Source organism: Tupaia chinensis, unplaced genomic scaffold (assembly GCF_000334495.1).
Source record: "Tupaia chinensis unplaced genomic scaffold, TupChi_1.0 Scaffold000047_1, whole genome shotgun sequence".
Classification (NCBI taxonomy): domain Eukaryota; kingdom Metazoa; phylum Chordata; class Mammalia; order Scandentia; family Tupaiidae; genus Tupaia; species Tupaia belangeri.
In genome coordinates this window covers 47,128-59,967 of record NW_006159505.1, presented here as the reverse complement: position 1 = coordinate 59,967, position 12,840 = coordinate 47,128, and the positions used below count along the sequence as shown (strand labels likewise).

The window sequence follows — 12,840 nt, the reverse complement described above, 5'->3', positions numbered from 1 at the left end:
TCTGAATAAACTTTTGCTCATGAATTGAAAACCATGAACTATTCACTTTGGTTCTTTGGTTTAGGAGCCAAATATGTCCTTCATGACATTAGTGAAGCTTCTAAAATCTTATGGAAAATGATGCCAATATTCTAATTGTACATAAAAGATTATGGATATTATTGGATCCTTAAGCAACCATTGTGTAGACAAGCTTAAGATCCTTTGCTCCAAACCCTCTTGCATTCTACTTCATGACTTTTCTAATCCTCAAAAGTTTCTATTTTCTGTAATAAAATGACAGATGTGTGTGATCCTGAGCTTTTCTTTGAGCTGACCAATACTAAATAGTAACTTGTGATTTCATACTATGCACTCTATTTCTACCTTATGTATTGCACATCATCCATGAAGAAAACAAGCTAAAATACACTCTGTGAGAGCTACCACAACTTCTAAAGGTGTTGTACAGTCTCATGGAGAACTTGGTCTAACATTTGTTCTCATAACATTTCTCCCAGATGCTTTGGGTTAAGTATGTAATAGAGGGGTGAGCATGGCTCCGAGACACAAGCAGCCTGGATCCAAGTATCAGTTCTGCCCTATGTCATTTATGTGATCTTTGGTGGTCTAAATGTCTACAGACCTCAGTTTCTCTCTCTGCAAATTATAATTAAGAATATTATATATTTTAATTGGGCTGTTTTGGAGTGTCTTAAGAACAATTAGTATAATATCTAGTATTAAGCAAAGAGTAAATAAATGTTAGCTGCTATAAATATTTTCATTGTTTTAAATTACTATTATTTTTTGTTTTCTTATTACATGGTAAAATTTTTGGGGTAACTTTTTAGGTAATTCTTTATGACTAAAAAGAGAAAAAATATTTACTAAAAATCTGTTGAATAAATAAATATATGAAAAGACATATGTAATAGGTAGTCACCTACCAAAGTTGCTTTTCTATAGTGGAAGTCTCTTACATCAAGTTTTTCTCAATCTGTACAATCTCAGCTTACTTTGTAAGGATCAGATTGAGTACAGCCTTGCGAATCTGTTTTGTTTTCACACTGTAGATAATGGGGTTGAGCACAGGGGGCAGAAGTAGGTATACATTGGCCATCATTGAGTGGACCACTTTGGGGGCTGATCGGCCATAGCGATGCACCAAGGACAGGCTTATCATGGGGAGATAGAAAATAGCAACAGCTCCAATGTGGGAGACACAGGTGCTGAAGACCTTGTGCCGTTCCTCTGGGGAGGTAATACTTAGGACAGAGCGAATAATCAAGACATAAGACAGGATGATGCATGGAGTGTCTATCCCTGTGGTAAGGATGAGACCTATTAATCCATAGATGCTGTTGGCCCAAACATCTGAACATGCCAATTTGATCACGTCTACATGGTAACAGTAGGAGTGGGAAAGGACATTCATTCTACAGAAATAGAGAGGCTTAAGGAGCAAGAGTAATGGTACGATTAATACTACAGAACGTGTACATATTAGGAGACCCAACTGAATGATTCTGGAATTAGTGAGAATAGTTGTATACCTGAGAGGGTCACAGATTGCCACATAGCGGTCAAAAGCCATTGCCACCAGCACTCCACATTCCATGCATGTGAATCCATGAAGAAAAAACATCTGGATAATGCAGGCATCTAGACTAATTTCACTTGCATCAAACCAGAGAATACCTAATGTGGTAGACATTGTGGAAACAGTCAAGCCCAGGTCAGTGGCTGACAGCATGGAGAGGAAATAGTACATGGGCTCATGGAGACTTTGCTGGGTAACAATGACAAACAGGATCAGGCTGTTCCCGGAGATGGCGAGTCTTCACAATGGTCATTTCCTACAGAGGTAATAAAGTATACTGTCATACAAAGATATTTAGATAAATTTTCTTTTATTTAGGATAGTCATACCAGGTAATATGTAGGTTCTCTATTATTGAGAAAGGTCTATATTATGTTATCATGTTCATCTACTATTTATAATCAGTCATATTTATTACATATTTCAATATTTTTATCCTTAGACTGAAGGAAATGATATCCATATAATTTTGTATATTTTTCGTACTGATAGCATTTTAGGTTCCTTCAGTTTGTAAGATTCTGTAAATAATAACTGTAAGAAAAGTTAGTGCATCGAATTTTTAATAGGTTGTGTGTGATGTGAGCAATAGAAATCCACTTAAGATTATCTACGGGTCTGCAGTGGCTAAGTGCAAAGATCTCCAGTATTTTTCTGGTGATAGAGGTTTGAAAGTTATCATTGTTCATATGTCATTTTATTCCAGCAGCCTGTGTAAATAACCTTAGGGAATAGATTTATATATAAAAAAAAAAGCCAATGAAGAGAGAGCTCTGTAGAAGTTATTGGCTAGAACAAAATACACTAAATGAGGATGAGATTACTTTTTTGGTAACCACAAACATCAAGAGAACATGGTGTCATGACTGGGTGTTACATGAACAATAGTATCCAGTTGCATTAGCAGTGAAGTCTATTCAGAATTAAAAACTTCAAATGCACCTAAGAATGACCCTGGGAAAATCAGCTCAAGTCCTGTGATGAAAGCTGACAACCTACTGCACTCACCTGAGGAATAAAGGAAAAAGGAAGTAAGAGGTGAGGCATATTTTGTTTCTAGAAACTTGGCAGTGAAGGCAAGAAAAAAAAAAAAGTCCATGCCTAAAGAAGACTGATGGATGGGAGATTTTTGCAAGATGGGAAAAACTTAGAAAAATGGATAAATTTATAAACTGGATTTAAAGATACAGTAAATAGAGATTGAAAACATAAATCAAAAGAGGTTAATTGGTGTAGAAAAGTCCATAAAAAAGTAGTAGGTGATTGGATATAGAACATGATAGTAGTTAGCCTTAAAAAGGTGAGGACGAGGACCAGCAGTTAGCGTAATGGCTATGTCGCTGGACTCCCACGTAGTCGACCGCGGTTCGAGTCCTGGACCCGATGGCTTAAACTCACGCCGGACACGTGTGCATGCGTGCCCAAGATCCCGAGAAGAGAATGGAAGAGAAGGGACTGCGGCGTGGCCATCCCCCCTGGGGGGTAATTTCTCACTTTTTGTCTCTCTGTCTTTCTCTGTCTGTCTGGTGAGCGCAAGCACCCTATAGCAAAAATCTCTCAAAAAAAAAAAAAAAAAAGGTGAGGACGTCATTTTCACTGATGCTAGAAAGTAAGTGGCAAATGGACATGCAGTCAAGGGTTGCCAAGTGTCTACCTTTTTGCTCTATAATCTGATTGGGAAAATTTACTGCTGTTCAAGAAGAATGAAGTGATGAATGCTACCTTCAAGATAAGGCAGAGGTTTTTAGCAGACAGGAAGTGAAGCACTTGACTTACAGCACATACAAATGTTGTAACACCATGAAGTAACACGTTTACACTGTTAAAATAATCCTAGAGTTAAAGTAAAATAAAAGTTATTATTACAATGTTAGATTTTTTTCAAAGAAACTTTTAAAAATAACTAACGATAGAGTGTGAAGTTTAATTCATGAGAGTGAATGCTCTGTAATAACATGTTATCATTTTATGTTAGTTTCTCATATTTTCTTTTTAATCTCTAATTTCCTGGGTTTCATTTCAATCCGAGGAATACAATTAAAATATTTAACTCTATGGGACCTGTAGTTGGTGTAGTGAATGATGTGCTAGACTCCCACATGGCAGAATCGGGTTCAAGTTCTGAAACTGCCTTGCTTTCTCACTGTCTCTCTTTCTGTGTGTCTCTCTGGTCAAATTAAAATAAATGAAAAAGAAGTACAATTAAATAAATAATTCTATAAACTATAACTAAATTATTAGAGGTCAGGTATCTATGTGTTATATGGATCTCTGAGGACAGGATGAACTCTAATGTTATCAGACCTTTTGTGAGTCCATGTAAATATTAGTGAACAGGTAACTATCAGAGAACAAAGTCAATACAATGAACGGTGAAACCTTTCTCAGCCTTCTTACCAGCTTCATGTGCAAAGAGAAGCCTTCTCTATGTTTTCCAGCTGATAGAGAACAGGCTACAGTTTTGGAGCCAGGGACTTCATAGTCAGGTAAGACTGAGCTGTGGAGTCATCTGTAAGATTTGAAATCCTCTGGGGGCACGGACCGAGAAAATATGTGTATGCCTTTTTCTACCTGGAAATACAGAGCAGAACTGTGCAATCTCAGGTTTTTATCTACTAACTTGAGTGACCTGTCCATAGGGACATTAAATGCAAAGTAAAAGAAACCAGATCATACATTAAATGGGAGGTTTAGACATCGTTGTAGGCACTGGGGAATACGGAGATGCATGTCATTGTCTCTGAAATGTAAGTATGCAGACAAGACAGGAGAGCAAACCCGGTTCCCTGGCATACTGACAGTGACAGTGAAGAGAAAAAAAAAAGTGTTCACAGTTCTCCAGGTACTACCTTGCAGCTCCACATTGGCCCATAGTGGGAATAATGTGAGCAATCTCAAATTTACCTCTGTTCATTCACCTGATAGTATTTTTCCAAGTAGTGAGTCAGCTCTTGATATGTTAATTGGGCTCCTTTGTTCAAGTAGATGGGTGATGTGTTCTTATGTGCTTATATTCTTGCTCTGTTTACTTGTTACTTTCTATAGTAACAAGGTCAAGAGAAGACTCTTTTGGGAATTTGGCCACCTTTGCCAATGTGGGCAGTGGAGTAATAGGTGGATATTACTTTACAAACTAGTTATTATAGGTTTATACAAAAGGAGAAGGACAAACCTAGACATTGCATTTCTCCTTTCTAGAGAAGACTCCTGCTGGTGGGCTGATTCTTGTGTTTTCCTGGATACCAATTTAAAATAGTCATTTTTTCTTTTACTTCTATTTGGTTATTGTTTCTATACTTTCTTATTTGAGAAATCTTAATTGCAGAACTTGTGATATTTTTCCAGTGTCATAACTCTACCTCTCTCGTCAGTGTCTGGATTAATATTTCAATACCCAAAAGCAACAACAACCACCACCAAACAAACAAACAAACAAAAAACCTTGAGCAAATTGTGTTATAAATGATGAGTTGGTATGAAAGAATCAAAAGTTTCAGCATGGTTATCTTTACAGAGTGTAGAGTCTAGGCCCAGATCATGGCATAATCATAAGATAATGCTCTCCCAAGCTGACCCACCTGTGAAGGTTCCAGGGTCACATCTGAAGACCTTTCTACACACACTGGGCATGTATGTGTCTTGACCTGGGGTTGGCTGAGATTAGGGTAGATTGTAGTATGAGGATCCTGTTGGGGGTTATAACTCTCTTTTTTTTTTAATCACTGTTGCTTATGAAAGAAAGAAATGAATAAATTTAAACACTAGGGCTTCCACCAAAATCTTTTGATGTTCAGACTACAGAATAATAAAAAATACTTCAGTTACTTGGCCTCCTTGGACTCAAGCTCTTGAGCCGTCCTTTCCTTTTGAGTGAGGTTAGAACCTTTGACTAACTTCTAACCAAAGAATATGGGAAAGCTGACAGGTTATTTCCCATATGGGATCTGGCTTTGATGAGGTAAACCACCATGTTAGGCAACCCCATAAGCCAAAGAATGAGGATGGTCTCCAACAACCAGCCTTGAACATAATGTGACCTTCTCCACCCAAGAAACTGACTCCCTCAATTGAAAAATCCTCAAGGGAATAACTGAATCCTGCCAATAACTATGTACACTTGGAAGGATATCTTTCTTCAGATGAGCCTCAAATGAGACTCCAACCTTCTGTGGAGGACTCAGTTAAACTATACTCAGACTCCTGACTTACAGAAACCAAGACATTAAAAATTAGTATTGTTTTAAACCATTTCTTAAAGGCTAAATAAATCTGTTTTGTTTGTTCTTTACTGCTCTACCAACTCTGATTACTAATGAGTATAGAAAAACGAATCTGTAAAGGCTCCTTAAAAAGTTCATGCAAATGCGTATAATGAAAGAAGTATGCAGAAAGTTGAAAAAAATTTGTGCCAAAAGAAATTCATGCTTTGATTTAATTTTTCCATGAATTTTTGGTGGCCCATTTTACTAAGTAACATTTACTTCTGATCCCACTGATATGTCATGACTATTTACTGAGATTTTGAAGCTATTGAAGAAAATGATTGCACTTTTAACATGATGGGAACTAGCTAAAATACCTATGACACACCTAGATAGATCAGGATCACATAATGAGTTGTTGAAGTGTAAATTAAACTTTAATAGAAAGGTAGTAACTTATGTGTCAGCAGGTGGTCTGGTGGTTAAGGTGTTGGACTCTCACATGGCCAACCACAGTCTTAATCCTGGACTTGATGGCTTACAAATCATGCTGGGTGCATGTGCATGCATGCCCCAAATCCCAGGAGGAGAATGAAGAAGAAGGGATTGAGGTATGGTCATCCCCGCCCCAGGTGTTACTTATCACTTTCCCTATCACTGTCTCTCTCTGTCTCTCTTCAGCAAGTGCACATGTTTGATGGCAAAACAAACACACGAAAAGAAATAAAAAGGCAATAACTTCTATTCAGCAAATCATGCATCTCATTAGTGTACTGCTCGATGATTTATTACATGGAACTGCAACCTCTATAGAACAGAGATCAGCACACTTTTTGTTTGTTTGTTTTGGTAAGGACTCAGACAGTAAATATTTCAGGCTATACAGTTCTCTGTCTTAACTACTTGACTTTTATGTTGTAGCATGAAAATGACCACAGACAATAGTAAATGAATATGGCTATTTTTTCAATTAAACTTCACTCACTAAAATGGACCTGTGGTTAGGCTGTAGCTTTCCAATCCTGACATATGAAATCACTAATATCCTTTTCTACCCTATTCTAGTAACTATCTCCTCCTTCTGTGCCCAGAGTAACTACTATCCTGACTTTCAATACCTTCTATTATTATTATTATTATTATTATTTGGTATAGGGCACGTGTGCTCGCCACACAGACAGAGAGAGACAGAGAGACAGAAAGCGAGAAATCCCCCCCCCCAGGGGGAATGGCCACGCCGCAATTCCTTCTCCTCCATTCTCCTCTTGGGATCTTGGGCATGCACGCACATGTGCCCGGCGTGAGTTTTAAGCCACCGGGTCCTGGATGCAAACTGCAGTCGACTACATGGGAGTCCAGTGACATAGCCATTACACTAACTGCTAGTCCCCCTACCTTCTATTATTTTTGCACCTATAATAAAATATAAGTGTATAAATTGAAAGATAAAGTACATTTGTGTAACATTTGCACAAAAAAAATTGCACCAAATAAATTCATGCTTAATTTTTTATGAACTTTTTGATGTCCCATTTTACAAAGTAACAATCACATTATGTGCTCTCATTAAAGACATGCAAGGCCTCATGTAGGCAGATGATCTACCCCTGGAGAGAGTGATGGTCTGTCTTCAGAGTTTCCTTCCTTCCTTCAGGGAGAGGGTCCTCTAAGTAGGACTCCCCAAATCTCACAGGTGTGTGACAGTGATTACGGGCCCAGGGCCCATTCCATTGTAATAGTTTTATTAGGCCAGCTCCTGTGGAGTTACAAGGGAAGTGAAAGCGCCAGTCTATATGCATTTGTTCAACCCATTATTGTACTTGATGTCCAGTGAAATGTGTTCCTTGATTACTTTCAGTGACTTCTGGCATTCCATAAACTCAAACAGCTGCAGCAGTCCCCATAGGGTAGTGCCCTGAGTGGGCTCCTAACTTGGGAATGCTTGTAGAATGCTGTGGTGGTGTCTACAAAAGTCAAAGCAAAACGAGTCCTTTCTGAAAGGGGTGCGGGGTTGATATCGCCCTGTTATCAAGTCGGTGTTCCCTGCCCCTTTTGATGTGTCCCTGTTCTGTTAATAACCAGCAAGGCTAGCACTCTGAATACACTGGGCATCATGGCAAGCTGTTACAATGTCAGAGTATTTCAGGAGGATTCCCCAGGCTTTCGTTACTTCTCATAAAGTCTTTAGGCCATTGACCACTCCACCTTTCATCATTCTCCATCCAAATGGCATCTGTAGATGGCTAGTACGCTGCAGCTCTTTTTTTGTTTGTTAGTTTTTGTTTTATTTTATTCCAAGTTCTTTTATGCATTTAATCACATTATTTAGCTTGCAAAGTGAATATTCCAACATGTGTAAATTTCTCCTCAGTACAGTTGATAATACTATAAAGTTATTTTAAACAGATAATACCAAATTTATTTGTCCCATTAATGCTTTGCCTCTCTGTTTTTCTCCTTAATATCCTTTCTCAGACTCTACACCTTCACCCATCCTCTTCCCACACTATATCTAGTATTCATAACCATTTATTGTGTTTCTATATCCTTTAGTCATTCAGTTTCGGTCATAGAGTGTGGATACTCCGGATATATTAAGTGGAGACATATAATATCTCTCCTTCATAGTCTGGCTTGCTTCACTCAACAGTAAATTTTCCATATTCATCCACTTTCTGTCAAAAGCCAGAGTCTTGTTTTTTATGGCTGAGTAGTATCCATAGAGTATGCATGCCACAGTTTTTAATCCATTCATCTGTTCGTGGTCATTTGGGTTGGTTCCACGTCTTAGTAATTGTGAATAATGCTGCAATAAACATTAATGTGCAAGCACTTTTCTGATTAAGGATTTTTCTGTCCTTTGGGTAGATATCAAGGAGTGTTGTTGCTGGATCATACGGTAGTTCTACTTGTACACCTTTGAGGAATCTCTAAATTGTTCTCCACAGTGGCTGGACCAATTTACATGCCCACCAGCAGCATAGGAGAGCTCCCCTTTCACCACACCCCTGCCAGCACTTATCATCTTTTTTTCTTTTTTAATCTGTGTCATTCTGTCTGTGGTTAGGTGGTATCTCATTGTTGTTTTGATCTGCATTTCCCTTACAATGAGAGATGTTGAGTATTTTTTCTTATGCCTTTTGACTATTCCTATGTCATCCTCAGAGAGTGGTTTTTCAACTCATTTTCCCATCTTTTATTATTATTTTTATTTTTTATTATTCACACATTAAATCGCTATACATCATTTAGATTGTGAAGAGACTTTACCCAGCACGATTTACACCTCAGTCCAGCCCAGTTGGTGGAATTGATAATCTATTTTCTAGAGAGCTGCTTGAGTTCCTCATGTATTCTGGTTATCAGTCCCTTATCTGACACATAGTTTACAAAACTATTTTCCCACTATGAGGGCTGTCTATTCACACTAATTACTGTGCTTTTGGCCATGTAAAAACTTCTTAATATGATGTAATCCCACTTGTCTATTTTGGGAATTATTGACTGCGTTGGGGGTCTTATTTAAGAAGTCTTTGCCTACCCCAATGTCTCCCAGAGTTTCCCCAGTGTTTTCCTGGAGCAGTTTTATAGTTTGAGGTCTTAGCTTTAGATCTTTGATCCATCTTGAGTTGATGTTTGTCAATTGTGAGAAATAGCGTAGGTAGGTAGTTCAGATTCATCTTTCTGCAGGTGGAAATCCAGTTTTTTCCAGCACCATTTGCTGAATGGGGAGGTTGCCCTGGCAGAAGTCATTCCTGTATCAAGCATCATCTGGCACTGGAGGCATTTACTCTTTTATTTTTTTAGTGAGATTTTTGCTATAGGGCTTGTGCTCTTGCTGAAGAGATAGAAAGAGAGAGAGAGAGAGACAGAATGCAGGAAATGACCCCTCCACCTCATCGAGGGGATAGCCATGCCATAATCTCTCTTTCTCAGTTCTCCTCTTGGAATCTTGGGCATGCACTCATGCACATGCACCTGACTTATGTTTGAAGTCACTGGGTCTAGGACTTGAACCGTGGTCCGCTAGCAAGGACACTATCCTAAGTCATTCCTGAAAGCACAGAAGATTCCATGTTTCTGAATCTATGCAGAAAGAACATCTGTACAATGCAGGCATGTAAGCTGATGATCTTGGCATTGAACAAGAGCACATCTAGTGTAGTGGGGAGGGATGACATAATGATGCCCAAGTCAGTGGCTGAGAGCATGGAGTGGAGATAGTATATGGGCTCGTGGAAGTTGGAGTCTGTCTTCACCACAGAGAGGACAGTGCTGTTCCCTGAGAAGACAACCACACAGAGGTAGCAAAATGGAATGGAGAACCATGTGTAGAAATTTGCCAGTCCTGGAATCCTAGTCAAGAAGAAAATTGGGGGAGTGGAGTTATCAATGGGTTGCATAGTGTTCTTCATGAAATGTCACTTTCCTTCAGCAACTTCCTGCAATGATACTTTACATTGCCAAAAACTCTGTCAGGTGTTCTGAAAGTGCTTTAATTACTATACATCATGTTGTAGTCTGTACTTTATAGGCAGTTGTTATCTGTTGGTGTCATTTTTATGGTAAGTTGAATCTTAGCTAGGTTAAGTAAATTTAGCAAAGACAAGGCAGGTCTTGCAGACTCAAAGCTTTCTTGTGTGTGTGTGTTTTTTTTAAAACTCTATTATGTTTATCACATTCTGTGAACATATGGATTGATACTAGAGTAAGACAGTGTGGCAGTATGGTATTTGTCTTGGGTAATTACTTTAAGGTGGGGACTGAAAAGTAAGCAGACAAATCATATTTTAATATTTAGAAAAATCAAAATTAATTACTTCTTAAGCAGAAAACTGTTTAAAATTATCAGTGACAAGCAGGTTTTTGGAGAATGAAGAAGTGGGTGGTAGGTGAGAGGCTGGTTCCAACAGATTGCTATTAACCCAGTATAAAAGGCTTGATTCTGCCAGTAGAATTATTTGAATTTCTCCACTGAGTGCCTCACTCAAAGTGCCAAGTTGATAGTTTAAGCAAATGACTCTGGACATGTTTGAGTACAGTTGCATATTTGATATCATGGATGTACATTTTAGATAACCGTAGGACATAGGAGTAGGGTGTACAGCATTTGTTCTCAATTGCATTAAATAAGAAGAAATAGTCAAGACCAGCAGGTGGCATGGTGGTTAAGATGCTGGACTTCCACTTGGCTGACCATGGTACAAGCCTTGTACCTGGTGGCTTGCTTTCTCTCTCTCTCTCTGGTAAGCATGTGTGCTCTATAGCAAATTAAAAAGAATCATAATTATAAATAAAATTATATAGGAAATTCTTTTGAAAAAAAGGGAGGTAAAGTATGGATTTATCTACTTACTTTTCAGTCCCCACTTTAAAGTAATTACCCAATTACCCTGACATTTGAAAAATTCTTGACATCGTGCGGTTTTTGAGGACAAGATCTCTCTTCATGTAGTATGTAAACCCATCATAACACTTAATGCCCGATGCAATGGCTTTATAAATATCTCTTCTATGGTAAGCAGAATGTTTATATTAAAAAAAAAAACAATGAATGTACAGAGTAAAAAAAACAAATGTTTATTAGAGTCTGACTTGTCACAGTATCACGCTGTATTTGTCTCTGTGCAGAGGAGGCCATTCTGAGAAAGCATTCCCTGTGGGAAAGTACTCTAGATCTGAGCCCTGATCAATTTGCTTCCAAATCACATTTGAAAAACTGAAGTTGACTTACCAAGGACTACCTTTGCTAAGGTCCTGTCTTCTCTTAATGGAAATAAGTATAGATTTGTGTTACTCGAGAGAAGAGTGGCAATGCAAAGACTCTGTCCATCTTACAGATAGAAAATCAAATATGCCACTCTAAGTGTTCATGTGATATTAACACTTTCTGCAAATGACTGTTGTTATGCTTGAGTACAGTCACATGTTTGATATCATAGACAGAAGGATTTTTCAAGTCGTAACAAAGAGAGTCATACCTTCTAACTAATTCAGAACATTTAAGGTTGCTTGTAATTATAATTGGGATGCAAGGGTTGAATTTATTTCTATATTGGGACTGGAATGGTAGGTTTTAGTGTTTTGATTTTTGATGGAAATTACACAAATTAGATGATCTATCTGTCATTTTCTCCTGTTAGGTGGTCTATCCTTATACTCTAGCAGAATAGTTGTTTCAGTGTAGTTGCTGAATATATAAGGCATGACTAGAAATTCAAAATGTCCCAAATATTTTAATGTTTATATAAAGAAGTAAGTGAGGGACAATTTTCTATTTATATAATATACTTATTTTATTTGACAATATCCTTAAATATTTTATTTTGATGGGGATCATGAAAGTCCTTAGGACTAAGAGGACTGGCATATAGTTTCTGAGGAATGAAGCAAAAATGGACAAGGTGTAAATAGCATCTTTTGGTCAGTGACAGAATTAGTGGAGCCTTGGTATCCAATGGTAAAAATTCAAATTCTTTCTTTCATTTATGTTATTTTGTGAGTGTGTATCTGTGTGTGTGTGTGATTGGGCTGGGATACACATCTGAACAACTACAGCTATAGTCAAAGTGACAGGGCAGATGATAAATAATTAAAATAATCAGCAATTGTTGTATATGTTAGGGAGGAAGCAAAATAATTTTATTATAGAAAAAAATTGTAGCACTCAGAATCTAGTTGACATAGGTGTATGAAGAAACATCTAAAAAGGTGGGACTTGTTGAGACTTAAAGGATGATGAGACAGAGGCAGAATGTCCCACCAAAGAACAACTGGGGAGGTAGAAAGAGTAAGAACAAAGCTTTGAGACAGAAAAGAGGTTGATGTGTTTGGAAGGGAAAGGAGACTAGAAGGGGCGAAGAAGAGAGGTATCAATACATCAGTAGAGGTATGTTGGAAAACAGAATGAAATGCTCAGTCAAAACAAGAAATGTATTGCTAGTATATAATATCATGGGTGAACTCTTTTTTCCTTTTTTTTCTTTTTTAAAAAAATTATCATAGGATATGTGTGCTCACTAGAGAGAAAGCTATAAAGGAATAATAGAATAAAGC

The 12,840-nt window shown here is 37.8% G+C and overlaps 1 protein-coding gene across 1 annotated transcript; it reads right to left on the bottom strand.

Moving 5' to 3' along the window:
* Positions 1–994: 994 nt before the first annotated feature.
* On the bottom strand, positions 995–10,187 carry LOC102478795 (olfactory receptor 51F1). The gene is made up of 3 exons (XM_006140895.1): positions 10,085–10,187; positions 5,911–5,914; positions 995–1,820 (listed from the first exon to the last, which is right to left on the bottom strand). Exons 1-3 carry the CDS (start codon positions 10,185–10,187, stop codon positions 995–997), a joined length of 933 nt encoding a protein of 310 aa, XP_006140957.1.
* Positions 10,188–12,840: the final 2,653 nt, after the last annotated feature.